The sequence below is a fragment of the Penicillium coprophilum genome (assembly GCF_028826855.1).
Source record: "Penicillium coprophilum strain IBT 35676 chromosome Unknown utg000001l_segment0_segment0, whole genome shotgun sequence".
Taxonomy (NCBI): domain Eukaryota; kingdom Fungi; phylum Ascomycota; class Eurotiomycetes; order Eurotiales; family Aspergillaceae; genus Penicillium; species Penicillium coprophilum.
In genome coordinates this window covers 358,752-374,143 of record NW_026622720.1, presented here as the reverse complement: position 1 = coordinate 374,143, position 15,392 = coordinate 358,752, and the positions used below count along the sequence as shown (strand labels likewise).

Here is a 15,392-nt window from a genome sequence, read left to right as displayed (position 1 = left end):
TCGAGTCTGGAGCCTCGTTTCGCTGGTCGACGGCACCCGCCACAGCTGGCGCAGAGCTGCCCGGACAATATCCAATATAGACAAATAGCTTTCATCAATGCAACTTGACATGTGTATAGAATGGCTAATCACATATATTTTAATGGAGTAGCTTTCTAGGAATTGAACATGACGTGACCGATGATTGAGATCTACCTAGGTAGAGGGATCTTATCAATCTATGTATCTCCAAATCTAGTGATCTACTCCTTAGGAATGAACTTCCTCATTACCTCCTCCACCCATCTGATGGGAACTCCCAACTTCACCGACTCCCGAATAGCCCGATTCATCCTCGCAATATACTCGAACTTTGGCTCAGCAAGCCTAACACAATTCTCATCAACATAAACCAACACCGGCACCTTTCCCTCCTTATCTCCAAGCCCCTTAACCCCCTCCGCCCCATCCAACCACTTCACAACATCTGCCTCAACAAACCACTTATTATAAGACCCATTTCCCTGCACTTTAGGCCTAACAGAAATGGGTACACCATCCCCAACCCTCGCATTAGCCGCACATGTATCAACCCCCTCATAGCCATCTAGGATCTCCTCGTCCCCAATATCCATTTGATAAAGAACACCGTAGACCGCGTCTTCAGCTCCGGAAACGGGGATCTTATGTGCGGTCTCGGAGTCTTGATTCGCGACACGCAGACCCGGTCGTGGGAGGACGTTTGCGTAGCCCGCCTCGCAGATTAGCCAGCGCCAGCTTGGCAGGGTTGCGATTGCTAGTGGGGTGGCGGAGTGAGCGGGGTTTATGCGACAGCGGGATTTCATTTGGGCTGGGGAGAGGTTGGAGCCATAGGCGAAGTAGAGATATTTTGGATATTGGGGTGATTTGGTGATTGGTGGGGTGGGTATTGGCAGTTTGGTGTGTCTTTCTGCTGGTTCAATTGAATTGGAAAGCATTGTTTCGGTGTTGTGGAAGAATGTGAAGAATTTGAAAAGGTGATGAGAAAAGATAAAAGGGAATGAGTCCAGAGCAAAGGGAACTAGAAGCCTACACCCGATTTTGTGCCTAAACATCAGGATCTACATATCTCCCATTTGTTTTCTTTTTTGTATAGCTCAGAACGATATTAGAAAAGGAACCTCTCTGGATACTTGATCAGAAATATTATAGAGTGAAAAGCGTAGATTTTAATAGGTAGGGGGTGAATAGGTAAATAGCTATAGAATGATCTTCTCTAGGGTCCTCGGTTAGATTCACTCTCTAGCTCTCTATACTGTCCTTTTAGGCATATACAACTGAGCCGCCACCCTCTGTTATTCGTCCTATACGGCCTTACATGGCCTAATTTGACCAGGAAAGAAGCCATTTAAATGGCTCATGAATCCACAGGTTCTTTGCGGCAGAACGACCAGTAAATTGTCAGAACACTCCCGACATTGCTCTATCCTTACAGACTTCTATCTGCTCGCGGAATACTCAGCTTGATCATCTTCAGAACAACCACGCTGAGCCCGGTAATACCAATGGCTGTAATAGCGAAAATACCGAGAATTGCAGGGATGTTCATCGTATTGACAGCACAGCCAATTGTATTAAGGCCAAGGTGGCAAAATGGGTGATTCCGTGCGGCCACCATACTGTTCGGGCAAAACGCTCTCAGACAAGGTATCACAGGTATTCATACGGTGTGAAATGGACAAGGCATGAAACTACACTGACAGCTAAGGCCCGAGCAAGATATTTTCAGCCGAGATGAACGCGCTAAGCACGAGCTACTTCGTATATTGTACTCCATGTACCCCATACTCCAATAAGATCAATCAAAAGGATGCGCCAATTAATGCATTCTTCCCCCGCTTGGATATGAGGGTATTGTATGCGCATATTAGTTCCTTCGATCCCCCGAACCAATCAAGAGTAGTTGCCGGGGAATAGGGCTTACAGAGCTGTGAATTAGATAGAGCAATAATCGTTCCTGTCACGGACCCATCTGTTCAGGTATTCTAGATCGTTAATCCCGGTGTGAAAATTATCTCAAATAATCTCAATGAACTTGAGCTATATATAGACGTGAACTGGAAGGTAGTCTCTGCAGGTTAGTATAATAGGAGTACACCTAGTTTGTCATGACCGAAGGGTTATTACGGGATACCTCGTACAAACCAGGTTGAATGCATAGAGAATTGAGATTAATATCCTAAATTCTTGTTCACAGATGGTTTTGAATACTGATTTCATGTACAATATAGCTTCCGTGGCCCCAAACCATCTAAGCCTGACAATAATCTCCAGCTGGCGAATAGAACAATCTCAACCAAATCTGCCTTGAAGAATAGAGAAACCACTATTGAGATACTATCATATAAGACCTCAAAGCTTTGCGGGTAGGCTCCAGCAGTGATATTACCTATATACGAGTAACTCCCGCTGTGTTCATTATGGTACGACTTCGAATTAGTGTGTCTATTGCTACTTTCAAGATATTATGTTATATTTAGCACCTAAGGCCTGAGTCCGGATCTATAGGTCCAAGATGACGATCACCTCACAGTCGGTCATCAATGACCGATATATACAGAACAGTAACATGGCCAATTGTGGTAGATCATCGGAAACCGAGTTCCGCCTGTATTTGATATATCAACATCGAACCCCCGGAGAAGCAAATCGAGGATTGAATATTCAACTCCAGAAAACCCAAGATGGTTTCCAACAAATTAGCAATCGCCAGCATCTCCATAAGCCAATACCCAGGCCACACACTCGACCACAAAATCCGCGCCGCATCCCAAGTCGGCATCGCAGGAATCGAAATAGTCTATAACGACCTTCTCACCTATAGCAAAAATCAAAACATCTCCATCCAAGTTGGAGCCCAGAAAATCCACACTCTGTGTCTGGAAACCAACCTCCAAGTCCTCTCCTTAGCCCCCTTGGAAAATTACGAAGGCTCATCGACCCCCCTAAAAGAAAGACTCACCCTCGCCCAGCACTGGCTTGAAATAGCTCGTCTGCTAAGCGCACCATACCTCCAAGTTCCATCAATCTACACGTTAGACTGCACCCGCGATGAGAAAACAATCATATCCGACCTCCAGCAGCTCGCCGACCTAGCCAGCGCCACAAAGCCGATAGTATCAATCGCCTACGAACCGCTCTCATGGGGAACGAACTGCTCAACCTGGGAAAGCGCATTATCAATTGTGCAGCGGGTTGACCGTCCGAATTTCGGGCTATGTCTGGATACATTCCATGAAGGGACGCGGTTGTGGGGGGACAATGCTTCCCCCACGGGATTGCAGATGGATGCAGAGACAAAGCTGCGGGATTCGCTGAGGAGATTTGTGCGGGATTGTCCGCGGGAGAAGATTTTCTATGTGCAGCTTTCTGATGCGGAGCGCTTTGAGATGCCTTATTCGTTGGCGCATCCGTGGGCGTTGCCGGGTGAGGCGAAGGAGTTTACTTGGTCGAAGCATGCGAGGCCTTTCCCGTTGGAGGTTGAGTTTGGGGCGTATTTGCCTGTTGTGGAGATTGCCAGGGCGTGGATTGTTGAGGGTGGATTTACGGGGTGGGTTTCTATGGAGGTTTTTGATCGGAGAATGAAGGATGGAAGCGTTAGTCCTGAGACCGCGGCTAGGAGGGGGGTGGAGGCTTGGAGGAAGGTTCAGATTGAGATGGAGAAGAAGTCGAGGCTTTGAATTGCATGTGGGTTGTACATAGAGAATGCATATTTGTCGAATGAATCCAATTCGATTCATATGAGCTGGAGGTTTTGACTATATTCAAGTCTAAAAACCTATGTACATCTCCGAAACATAAAAAACAGGCGCGCCACAAATGATCCGACAATCTTCCAAAAATCTTCCAAAAGGGTATATTATATCTGTGTGAATGTTTCAAACAATATGTAAATTCGTGATTGGGACGCCGCGAGAGCGCATGCTATATCGTCTCTTGACTCCGAGGCCGCTTGCATGGCGCAGGAGCTCATATGTTTCATCTCCACCGCCGACCATGACCATGCTGATGAGGTAATTTCGTGGAATGCCGCTGGCTGTCATCTGAGCTTCGTCGAGATGTGGACGGATGAGAGTGGACTCGGCGCGGACGGCGGCGAGCGCAGAGCGAGACCCGGACTGAGTCGTTGATTCTTTCTTCTGCCCGTGAAAGCTGTGTGGTGGCATATCGTCGTATGAGACGACGACAATTAACTTCAGCGCGGATCGCGTTGGTCGGTATGCGGGGATATTGCGAAGCTTTTCCGAAAAGGTGCAGCCACCACGTTTGATAACAAGAACTTCGTGCTGATGGGCGACCTCACGGCGAATTCCTTCGGTGCAAAGCTCGCCGGCAAAGTATATACTTGACCACGATAGGCGGTCTTTAGATGGGCCGCCGAGTAAGGACATGGTAACTGCATCTTCAACATCCGGAAGCGGGCTAGCCCCAATGCCTGTAGCAATAGCAGCGGGGAGACTCAACCTGAGTGGAGCAGGTTCGGTCGGTTCGCTGTGAAGCAAAGACGACACCGAGTTCATCAGAGACGATAGCATGGCTCTTACGGTTGAGTCCGGGGAGTCAACAATTGCGGCATCGTTGACCGAAGAGGCGGGACTGTGGCCTCCGAGACGGGGCTCTGGCGGGTGAGGATTATCTGGTTGAGATTCTTCATCTCGTGGATGAGCCGAATCATTACGTCGGCGAGAGGGCTCTGGGAGAACGTCAATGACGAGGTCAAGCATGGCATTGTCGCGAACACGGGTGAAATTCGGATCATACGGATCGACGACATCAAAGGTGATTTGGCGAGAGAGATATACCTTCTCATCTTTGCCCAATGGCACATTGTTGATCACCTGTACCCGGTACCCGTCTTCCTCCTCCCCAGTCGTAGGGGTTGGGGTATCCAACCGTACATCCTGAACCATACTCAACCGGAGTCCTCCAATTGTTTTTACAAGTACCCCGTCTCGGACACGTTCCAGCGCTCCAGGTCCCATGTTTACCCCGCCTGGGAGTGACGGGAATGAGATATCGAGCGTAGGACGAACGGCCATAGGTGCGCTGGTGGCATCGAATGGGACCAGTTGAGGTGGCAGCGTCCACGGGTAGAATGTGTAATTGGTTGGTGATGTGAGGTCAGACATAAACACACTTTGATGTCCAGGCGAGTGCTCCAAAATAGGACTCGCGGCCACCCCTCGATCAGGCATCAGATCCAGGCGTGCCAAGGTAGCAGCATGGAAGATGTCTGAGCGGGACGCAGTGGAAGACACTCCGAAGAATGGAGAGGGAATAATTTGGCATACTCCCTCGGCAACCTCCTGGCCCCGAGGTGGGGTTTGCTGCTGGTGAGACATGGTTGCCTTCTTTTTGGGGATGATGAGAGGATGGCCTTCAGTATTAAAGACCCAGGGGGCATCGATAGTGTTCAATGGATGGTCCTGGTCAAACAGGAGGTAGAGGTATTTGGCAGTCTCTCCAATGAAGAAACTCTCCATCCGGTCAATGAGCTCCCCAGTCAGAACATTCCGAATGCCTGCCCAGCCACATTTGGTCCAACAACGCCGCTTGAGGTCGCTAAGAACCATCTCTCCAACATGCAGATACCAAGGATCTTGAGTCGCCCGATAAATGTAGTAGTTGGATTCGATGAACTCGGGCCGACCTCCATACCATGGCATACCGTTGTCGATGTCACCAGTAGCCACATTCCATCGCTCAGGGATGCCCGCGTAGCGCGTCCAGATGGCGGTAGTCAGCAGATGAATCTGGATAGCTTCATCTAGCTTTCCATCTAGAGCAAGGACTCCTGGATAGAAAGCGCTCAGGCTATCGATCCAGAAAGCTCGAGTGGCACCGGTGATCACATCTCCTACAATAAGATGGGGATGTTGATAACCTTCGCCCCGGAACAGGTGGCGATTGATCGCGGTATGTGATTCTTCCCAAACTTGCCGGAAGGCCTTAGCGGTGTGGTGGTAGTCCGTTAGGGGAGCATAGTATGAGTCTAATGCTGCCCAAGGGCTATCGATGTTGAAAGGCAGACGCTCGCCCTCGGACAGGAGAATATAGGCTTTGACGGCATACTCGTAGAAGCTGTCGATGCCGGCGCCAATCTGCTGATAATTAGTCTATGCTTGCACTCGCCATGATGGAAATTCTGCTTACTCCGGCCCATGGTCCAACCCATTTCCCCGTCTCGACATCGATACTAAATCCAAGCAGTCCTATGTCACTCCGACGATTCCAGACTGCCCAAAACGCCCTCTTACCCAAGTCTTCATACCGTCCATCACCAGTGAGTCGGCTCAGAACGGTCAGTTCGAGGACTAGACTGCCTGCAGCGGCGCTACAAGTATCAGCTGGCTCAGATGCCGGGTTTTTGGATTTGGGCTTGCCATCAGGACCCCGGACATTGGAATTTAAAGGTGCATTCTCGTAGAAGGGGATCCCGTGGCGCAGGTTGACCCGAGGGTAGGGAAGGCCAGTCTCAGTATAGAATGCGGGGAGCAATCGGTTGGCCAAATCTACCGCAAGTCGAAGCAGTTGGCCATCATAAATAAACCCATTGCCCCATCGAATGCCGTGGTCATTTTTTTTGAACATGCTTTTATCCCAAGCGCTGGCGAAGGCAGCGTCCCGTTCCGACGGCTCATATCCGGTGATAGGTAGCTCGCCGACGGCGAAAAGATGAGCGCTGAGCAATCCGCCTAAGACACGTTAGCAGTAGGACACAGAAACCCGGTAATCGAGCACATGTGATGGATCGATAAGCCATGAATGAGAAGAAATCATACCCAGTCCCCGAATCACAACTTCAAACAATTGTACCTTACTATCCAGATCAAATCCTCTCGATTTCTCACCCTGACCAGCAGGGCCGTCCGAGCCATCGCCATACAGCCTAACAAAACTTTCGACACCATCCTGGAAATGCGCCAAGGCTCGCTCCCCACTGTCCGGGCTTGAGGACAGGATGGCCAGCGTCGATAAGCTGTCAATCAAAGTCAGAGAATAATTTCCCAACACATCATTGTTCTCCGGATTTTTCTCGTCGCGAGCAAGAGGGCCGCATGTCAGGGCACGTAATTCGTCTTCGGGGAACGCGTATTGGAGGTAGTTCTCGAAGCCATGGAAGAACATGCGCTCAGTTTCTTGTCTGCGGATAGACAGGGGTGGGTTAGTTTTGGATGGCTTTGAAGAGGAATGAGGGCATGTATACCTTAGCCCCTTGACCTGGCTATCTTGCATGCCATGAACAACGGTGAGCCATAACAAGATGGCCCAAACCACCATCCAGGCGGAGCGGAGGTTAAACATCACCTCCGTCGCGTGCGCTTCGAGCAGATCTCGCCGTAGGGGTGGGTCATGGGCACCAGATGGCCTTTTATTTAAGACCTCCGAGAAGAGCCAGGTCTAATGGGATGTACGGCCCTCGGGGCTTGTGGAGTGGGAAGATCGGGGGAATCGGCCAGATAAGCCTCTGGGGAATATTTTTTGTTGGCCCGCTTATTGCATCATCCCCATACTGCAAGGGTTGAACATAGCTTATAGAAGACTTGAATATTAGTTTGAAATTAGCGCTTATAGATACTGATATTCTATGTGTTTGAAACTACTCAAACCCATAGCAGAGATATCTGGTCTATGGTGGTACAATGCATATAAGATGTAGCAAACATAGCCATTTTGGCTGTACATGAAATATGCGTCAACATATCCGACAAGACCATCCTGTTACAAGTAAGACGAACTAGCGTGGTTGTGGTATATTATCGTGCTCTCCAAATCGCCCGCTGCCTACATGTAGCATGTTATGGGATATATCTCCCGTGAAAGTCCCAGGGATTGACAATACTTAGATAGAACTTGATATGGCCAGACACTTCGCCATCGAAAAGTGGATATGTAGGGTCAATATTATGCTATGAAAGCCTTGAAACTTCACGATGAGCCCCATGAGGCATGGTATCTTGGATAGAAGGTCATATAGATTGAGATAATTGTATTTTTTTTTTTTGTTCTCCAGCTAAGACCGATGGGTAGACCCTAAGAAGACGACTAACAGATACACTCCGAATTGAAAAAATGTCGTCGATATGAGAGCCCTCCTCGAGACCGAGACCATAATGGCTGTTGTCCCCTCATCAAATCCGACTAGTCCATGCCATATAGATACATGTATAAAACCGAAATTCAATTAGACGCCTCGAGCATATTCTTTGCTTATCACTCAAGATCAAACCGGACTGTGAGCTCATCTGTCAGCAACAGGACATCCATGGATACGTTGAAAACATGGGGCCTTCAACTCACCATTCTCTTATCCGTCAGGGATTTTTTTCTCCATATCGAGGAACACTTACTCGCTCAGGATCAGTGGAATATCCCTCAACGTCTGAACCATGATCCAATGGGGGTAGAGTGAGCGTGTATTTTGGTCCAACGAAGAGATCGTAGCCACGGCCTTTTCGCTCATCAAATTCACGTCGGTATGCCGAAATCGATCTCGCCACGCAATACAATTGTACACAGAGCATGAAAGCTTGGAAGAGCAACAAGGTAAGGTGGATGGCGCTGGAGGCGTGGATACGTTGATCTACGTAAAACTTAGCCAACGAAGCTTTCAAGTAGCTTCCATAAGTTGCAGCATTCGATGTGAGACTCACCGATCAAAGCAATTGCCAGAATGACGATGCAGCATTGGTCAACACGCGGGTGCCACTTTTCCGATTCTGGCTTCACATTGGGTACGAAGTGGAGGTTGCGGTACGTGGCAATGGTCTCGTTGACAAACTCTATCTGGGAGTAATGGGGGACCCCGAAAGTAGATCTCGGTAGAAAGGACATCTTGCAATTCCTGGGGATTCGGGGGAAGAAAGGCGGGTGGAGGAAGATGGTCAACGACTCCAGAGTCCAGTCGCTCCTGCCTCGGAAGTTCAAGACTGCCCTTTAAGGTACATTCATGAGCTACCTACTACATCCATGGATATACATATATGTGTTGATTACTCGCCATGAATTGATTGCAAAGAGAAAAGGTATCAATACATTCGAGAAAACCTCAGGCCCAGGAAACATAAGATAGAAACACCGTGGAAAAGATGTCAACAGTGCCCGGTTTGTAGCAGATGCATCTTGCTCCAATATAACCGGTGGAACAGGAAACAAGTGAAATTATTCCAGATGATACCCCTGAGAAGACCGCGGGATGAAACAAGAAGTTGAATGAGTGAAGGTGAAGTTCAATTGAGACTGGAAGTTGAAGCCTTGTATTAACAATTCAGAGAGCTGTGGATACTTAGGCCGCCATTTTGTTGAAAGCCTACTCCATGCACTAATTCGAAAAAGTCGTATGGAAATCATGCTACAATCATTTCATATTGGAGCAGACTTCGAAGCAAGGCCTAGTCCACGGTGCATTAAAAATATCTCGATCTAGCTAGATTGGATTGTCCCAAGTCCTATATCGACCTCATGTCTGCATTACACCCGCTACCTAGATTACAGCGTAAAGAGATTGAACAGTCGAGGAGTTGTTAATAATCTTGCAGCCACATATTAGCCTTGCGTCTTTCCCCTTTCCCTAACATGTATGGCTGGTGCTATAGCACTTGGAAACAGACCAACGACGCCATAAACAAAAAGTTGAAGGATGCCCAATGAGACGAGGAATCCGAGCATAGTCCATAGTGCGGCCTCACTTACTGCGAAGACGAGGGCAATCACTATGATAGAAGCCAGCAAAGCATAGGGGTCGCGTGTATATATATATATATATATATATATATATATATGTCTGTGTGTGTGTGTGTGTGTGTCTGTCTTAGAAGAGACAAAGAGAGGAAGTGCGGCTATACTGCAAGTATCCAATCATGTGGACCATTTTCGACCTCTGATGGAGTGTCTGGAGTGAAGCGCGAACTAGTACGTTCGGGGAGGATATTGCAGTCACTTTGCATTATGCGATCACAAGGCCGAGTTATGATTTTGTGGATGAAAAGAAGTTAGTTTAAAGCATCCTGAAGAATATCATGAAGTTCTGAGATTGACGGGCAATTCAGAGAACCATGGATGTACAGGCTGTGGTCTACTTCCCGTTCGGTAATGCTTTTCACTGGATTCTACTGGATTTTAGAGTCGACAGTCTGTCAACGCCCTGAAAGAAAGATCGGGCAGACTCATCCACGTTCTAATATCCCGAGTGGAATATTCACGTTATCCAAACCCTATATCCCATAGAAATCGAGACTGTGGATAAGAAATATTCAAAAAATTCCTTTGGAAATTGAATTATTGTACAAGTCATAGATCCGGATATATAGCCGGACAAGTCACGACTGAAGATGCTCTCTGACTTAGCACAAGCGTCCAGCTTGGGAACGGATGCACATGGCATGTTTGAAAAAATGAATTTGACGCCCGCTGATCTTCATTAAAACATTAATACCTATCATTATGCTTATTTACCCAGTTCTCCAAGAACCAGGTTCCGATCGGAGGAACAAGAAACGACTAGAACAAGGTTAGAAATTGTTGGTGTGCAAAGAGGGTAGATACTCACTGATGGGCTCATCATTGGGAGAGAAGCGCACGTCATTGACAGTGCCCTTGTGACCGGGAAGCTTGTACAGCAATTTCCCTGTCTTGACATCCCAAACAACCACACTTCGATCGCCACTGCCTGCAGCAATCTTCTCGCCCTTGGGATCCCAGCTGGCACGGATGAGGTTCTTCTCTAGTCCAACAGGAGCGCCATCGTACGTCTTCACTTGCCGGTTGGTAGGGGCGAAGGGACGAATATCCCATGTGCGAATCGTTGAGTCATGAGAGTTCGATAGCAACGTCTGTGAGTCTGGTGAGATTTGTAGGGAGGTGATGGTGTCTGTGTGTCCAGCCATGGAGTAGACTATGGCCTTCTTTCGAAGATCCCAGGCGTGAATAGTGTTGTCAATACCTCCACTGTAGATTTCGTTGCCCGCTTCGGACAATGCTACTGCGGTGATGGGAAGTTCGGTTTGGAGGTAATCCAGAGCATCCTTCTGCCGAGGATCCCAGATGCCAATACAGCCATCATCACTACCACTAACCAAAAGCTCTTGTCCTCTTTTGCTGATATCAAGGCAGTTGATGATCTCCTCGTGTCCCACGTGACGGCGTACTCGTTCTCCGGTCTCGACATCCCAGCTTCCGAGGGTCATGTCTGCAGATGCAGAGAACAGTGCCCGCGAATCGCGTGACCACTGAAGATCCAACACAGCGCCTCGGTGGCCTGTCAATTGGCCGTAATTTTCGCATTGTCCATATGTATTCCAAAGTACTATTCCACAGATCACGATCAGTAACATATTCGGCTGGATTCGCAGTACAAAGGCGAGACATACAAATGGAGCGATCCATGGATCCAGATGCGATGTGCTGCGCGGTAGGGTCGAATCGAACTGCAAAGACTTCCCCAGAGTGGCCTAGTGCGTTCCTTGTATTAGCGCGTGTATAGCAATGAATCGGCGACAGTCTCACCCGTGAGCTCCATGATGGGAGCATCTAAGCCACTTGTGCGAGGAACCTGTAGACTTAAATTAGCTGGCCATATCCAGTGAAAGTCTCCTGAGCTTTGAGAGCAACATTGGCGCGTACAGATTGAATGAGAGCTCCATTTTGGGAGGAACCCTTCACAAGCTCGGTTCCTGCGTTTTCGGCGGCCTTGTTCCGCTTGACCACGAGCTGGTGCGAGGTCCCAAAGCCCTCTGGAGCAGGGCGCTTTTCACCAGACATTGTCACAGCAAGAACCTCGAATGAGTTTGGGGACGTTAAAGAATTGAGTGGTGACCAATCGCGACTTAGGGCGAAAGTAGTGGAGAGCAAAAGTTCAGGGCGAGAAGCGGGAAGAACGATAATCCGAAGGCTCTCTCGGCGGTGAGTGGGCTGTGTCTCCGGTTGACGAAAGCGACCAGGCTTGATTGTTATTTTTGTCTGGCAGAATATAATATACCCCACTCACCAAAATATCATACACTCTGCGGAGTAAATATGAGCCGATAGCCAGTCTACCACTGCCAGTGAGCCAGTTTAAATTTTGCCTATATAGTCTATAGAGAATTATATACATTTGAACGCACTGAAATTGTGAGTTGAAAATCGAAGTTGATATTCCAAGTTAAATCCTTGTTACTCGACCATATGAATTTCCGATGCCTCAATCCTTTATCTAAATCTGCTTTTTAATATATCTGTCACATCATATATTGTGTATAGAACAGTCGGGTTGGAGTAATTACATACATTAAGGACTACTTCTTTTATGCTTCTAACTTTCAACCTGAATAGGGAATCTAAAAGAATACCAGATAAAGAATCTCAAAGACCATTGAAAAGATGGCCAAAAAGGGTCGAAATTCATAACAAGAGTAGGCCGGAAGGGACCTGGCTCGACCTTGATAATCCCTTAGGGATTGCTGCGACTTGCCAATACACAAGAGTGGTAGGCTCTAATCCGTGGGCGTTTACACTATCACCATTAGCAACCATTAGGATTTGAGCGTGGGCGAAAGAGATCAAAAAGAGTAATCATTTTTAGAGGCAAATTTGTATCTGTACATCTAGAGATATATACTCCGTACACAGTACTCCGTGAATGCATCAGTTAAAAAGGGCGGAGAAAAAGGCGGTGAATAAGACAACCAATCAAACCAAGTTCAATGGGGTCGGTTTCGTAGGCCGTAGTACTGTGTACAAACAGCAACTCCAACAACGGACTCCCCACAATCACCCTGATCAACATTCGACGGTCACATTAACCCGTGCTTGTCTGGACGATACTTGTTTTCCTATTTTACCAAAAGCCAGAGCTATCAGATCACAATCCCCGAGATGTCATCTACGAAAACCTCAAGAATAGGAGAAGAGTAGGTGGACTTCTAAAGCTTGGATGCCTTATCCATTGGATCTTGTACTAATCAGTGACCTTCAAACAGAATATGGAAGTCAGTAAGCCCCAGTGCACGTCTACTGGAACCGAGAAGCGATTACCAATTGACTTCGCTGTATCCCCGTCGTCGAACCTGAACTAATCGGCTTTATTCACATGCGCAGAACAAGAGTCGATAAAGTCAATGCGGAGCTGGTTACATTAACCTACGGAACAATTGTCGCACAATTATGTCAAGACTACGATAGCAACTACCAGGATGTCAACAAACAGTTAGACAAGATGGGATACAATATCGGAATGCGACTCATTGAAGACTTCCTGGCCAAGTCAGGTGTCGGGCGATGCGCCAATTTCCGGGAGACAGCTGATATGATTGCGAAGGTGAGAGTTACTTTATATGGATATAGTAACGTTATGATGGCTGACACTTCCGATCAGGTTGGCTTCAAGATCTTTTTGAACGTCACACCTACAGTCACAAACTGGACGAGTGACAACACCCAATTCTCTCTTATCTTTGAAGACAACCCGTTGGCAGACTTTGTGGAACTTCCCGATGATGGACGAGCTCAGGACGAACTATGGTTCTCCAATATTCTGTGTGGCGTCCTTCGAGGGTCCCTGGAGATGGTAAGCTACTAGCACCCTGGTCAATCGGATTGGGTCCCTTGTTCTGGGTCCGATCACTGACTCGGATTTTTAGGTTCAAATGCAGATCGAGGCACACTTTGTCAGTGATGTGCTGCGTGGAGATGATACCACGGAGATGAGGGTCTCCCTTGTACGATACATTGAGGATGAGATGCCACCTGAGGAAGAGTAATGATCTTGCGGGAGCTTTTGCATTTACATTATGTGAAGACTGGGCGTTTCGGGGTTTCTTCTTGGTCTTTCTTCAGAGGATGGATTTCCTCTATTATTGCTTTCGATAATCAGTCTACTTTGTACACCTGTCTTTTTTTTTTACTCTCTCGCAAATTAGGCTTTGTGATGTATCCTCTACACGCGGGTTGATCACTGGCATAGGGGTAAATATACATCTTAAGAACTCACGCCTTCGATTCATAGTTGAAATTAGGGCTTAAGTTACGATCAGTCCATAGAAATTGCATGATCTCCCTTTTTCCTTTTTTATACGTGTAGATCCTCGGCGAGTCTGCCGCTCAGGAGCTTGATCTGTATGGTCATAACCAAACATGTATTGTAATGTAACTCTGCAGTCTGGTCTAGTGTAAATAATTCCTAACATAGGTAAACAGCGGTCAACGGAACATGCGAGTTAGTGTATTTGTGAAGTACTGTATGTCACAAACATAAGACCATACCCGTTCTGTACCACTATCTCCGCCGCCCCTCAACTCTTTACAGATCGAATTTCCCTCCTTTCCATCTTTTTCTCAACCTCAACCTAAGCAGAACCTTTCCACATTGGTTCTTTGTTCAATTTGTTCAATTCTTCTGAATCGATCGACCTTTGGTATTCAACCTTCGTGGTGGTCGTGAAAATAGTGGCTTACCCTACTTTTTTAGACTCCCGCTGGGATCCATCGCAGGGCCCATCAGGTATCATATCACCCTTCTGACTTTCCCTTCCCTTATATTTTTCTATGCAAACCCATATTTCCACATATATCTTTCATTTCTTTCCAACTATTTACCTGACTCCTACTTCTCCTTTGCCGCAGACCGCAAATTCAATGGTTATCAGATCGGTGCATTCCCAGAAATACGCTTGACAGCGCCATCCCCAGCCCCGACTTCCGTCTAGGTTGATCCGCTCCGAACAAGCGATTCTCCCGCAGAGCGCAGCGCCTGTCGCTGTACGTCCCCCCCCCGGCTCTCTCTCACTGATTCCGTCCTCCTCCTCCCACTGTGAGATCCACATTTCTTAGACTCCCCTTTCCTATTCTTAATCGGTGCTATTTTTCCGTTTCTTGTCCTTGGGGTTCCTTTTTCTTTGTATACGGGCTTGGTGCTCTCCTGTCCGCGATTCTGCCCGATCGGGTGTCTGGCGCCGCCCCCCAATACCAACCACCTCACTTGTGCGCTTTTTCCGCCTCCTTGTATCTTCGTCATCGTCCACCCGTATAGACTGCGCACTTGCTCCTATACCTGGTCATTTGAAGTGTTTAATTCTCTAGCAACCGCTCACCAATTTCTCCAGCCAGAGACACCGAGCATACTTCGTCTGCGCCTCCGAGCCTCCATCCTCTCGTTTCTACCCTGTCGCGTGGTTTATCCGGAAAAAGACGCTACTGGTGATCTTGAACTTCCTCACTTTTCGCGATCATATACCCATTTGATTTGCGCTGTTACGCACTCGCGTTGCCCAGCCCGCAAGCCTTTGATATTTGAAAGCGCTGACCGCTTTGCCTCCGCATCCATTCCCACGCGTCGCTTCTATCACCCCGCGTTAGGCTTGATAGCCTGAAACGGAGGTCGCGCGTCGGAAGCTTCA

General features: G+C 47.8%; 7 protein-coding genes across 7 annotated transcripts; 3 read left to right on the top strand and 4 right to left on the bottom strand.

Annotated features, from left to right (window-relative positions):
* Positions 1-242: 242 nt before the first annotated feature.
* On the bottom strand, positions 243-956 carry N7500_000145 (gamma-glutamylcyclotransferase family protein; the record flags this gene model as incomplete). The annotated part of the gene is made up of 1 exon (XM_056671291.1): positions 243-956. The coding sequence occupies one exon, from the start codon at positions 954-956 to the stop codon at positions 243-245; it is 714 nt and encodes a 237-aa protein (XP_056536864.1).
* Positions 957-2,702: 1,746 nt separating this feature from the next.
* N7500_000144 (sugar phosphate isomerase/epimerase family protein) lies at positions 2,703-3,698 on the top strand (the record flags this gene model as incomplete). The annotated part of the gene is made up of 1 exon (XM_056671290.1): positions 2,703-3,698. One exon carries the CDS (start codon positions 2,703-2,705, stop codon positions 3,696-3,698), a length of 996 nt encoding a protein of 331 aa, XP_056536863.1.
* Positions 3,699-3,896: 198 nt separating this feature from the next.
* N7500_000143 (glycoside hydrolase family 47 protein) lies at positions 3,897-7,323 on the bottom strand (the record flags this gene model as incomplete). The annotated part of the gene is made up of 4 exons (XM_056671289.1): positions 3,897-6,119; positions 6,172-6,713; positions 6,801-7,162; positions 7,226-7,323. 4 exons carry the CDS (start codon positions 7,321-7,323, stop codon positions 3,897-3,899), a joined length of 3,225 nt encoding a protein of 1,074 aa, XP_056536862.1.
* An 876-nt stretch (positions 7,324-8,199) lies between these two features.
* Positions 8,200-8,853, bottom strand: N7500_000142 (uncharacterized protein; the record flags this gene model as incomplete). Its single annotated transcript, XM_056671288.1, has 3 exons — positions 8,200-8,223; positions 8,370-8,602; positions 8,673-8,853. 3 exons carry the CDS (start codon positions 8,851-8,853, stop codon positions 8,200-8,202), a joined length of 438 nt encoding a protein of 145 aa, XP_056536861.1.
* Positions 8,854-10,465: 1,612 nt separating this feature from the next.
* Positions 10,466-11,958, bottom strand: N7500_000141 (WD40 repeat domain-containing protein; the record flags this gene model as incomplete). Its single annotated transcript, XM_056671287.1, has 5 exons — positions 10,466-10,518; positions 10,568-11,323; positions 11,388-11,468; positions 11,524-11,569; positions 11,641-11,958. Coding segments are annotated over 5 exons (1,254 nt in total), but the record flags the coding sequence as incomplete, so codon positions are not given.
* A 915-nt stretch (positions 11,959-12,873) lies between these two features.
* Positions 12,874-13,757, top strand: N7500_000140 (TRAPP complex core subunit BET3; the record flags this gene model as incomplete). Its single annotated transcript, XM_056671286.1, has 4 exons — positions 12,874-12,908; positions 12,978-12,986; positions 13,096-13,564; positions 13,638-13,757. The coding sequence occupies 4 exons, from the start codon at positions 12,874-12,876 to the stop codon at positions 13,755-13,757; spliced, it is 633 nt and encodes a 210-aa protein (XP_056536859.1).
* A 373-nt stretch (positions 13,758-14,130) lies between these two features.
* N7500_000139 (uncharacterized protein) lies at positions 14,131-14,702 on the top strand (the record flags this gene model as incomplete). Its single annotated transcript, XM_056671285.1, has 2 exons — positions 14,131-14,165; positions 14,465-14,702. 2 exons carry the CDS (start codon positions 14,131-14,133, stop codon positions 14,700-14,702), a joined length of 273 nt encoding a protein of 90 aa, XP_056536858.1.
* Between the last annotated feature and the right edge of the window lie 690 nt (positions 14,703-15,392).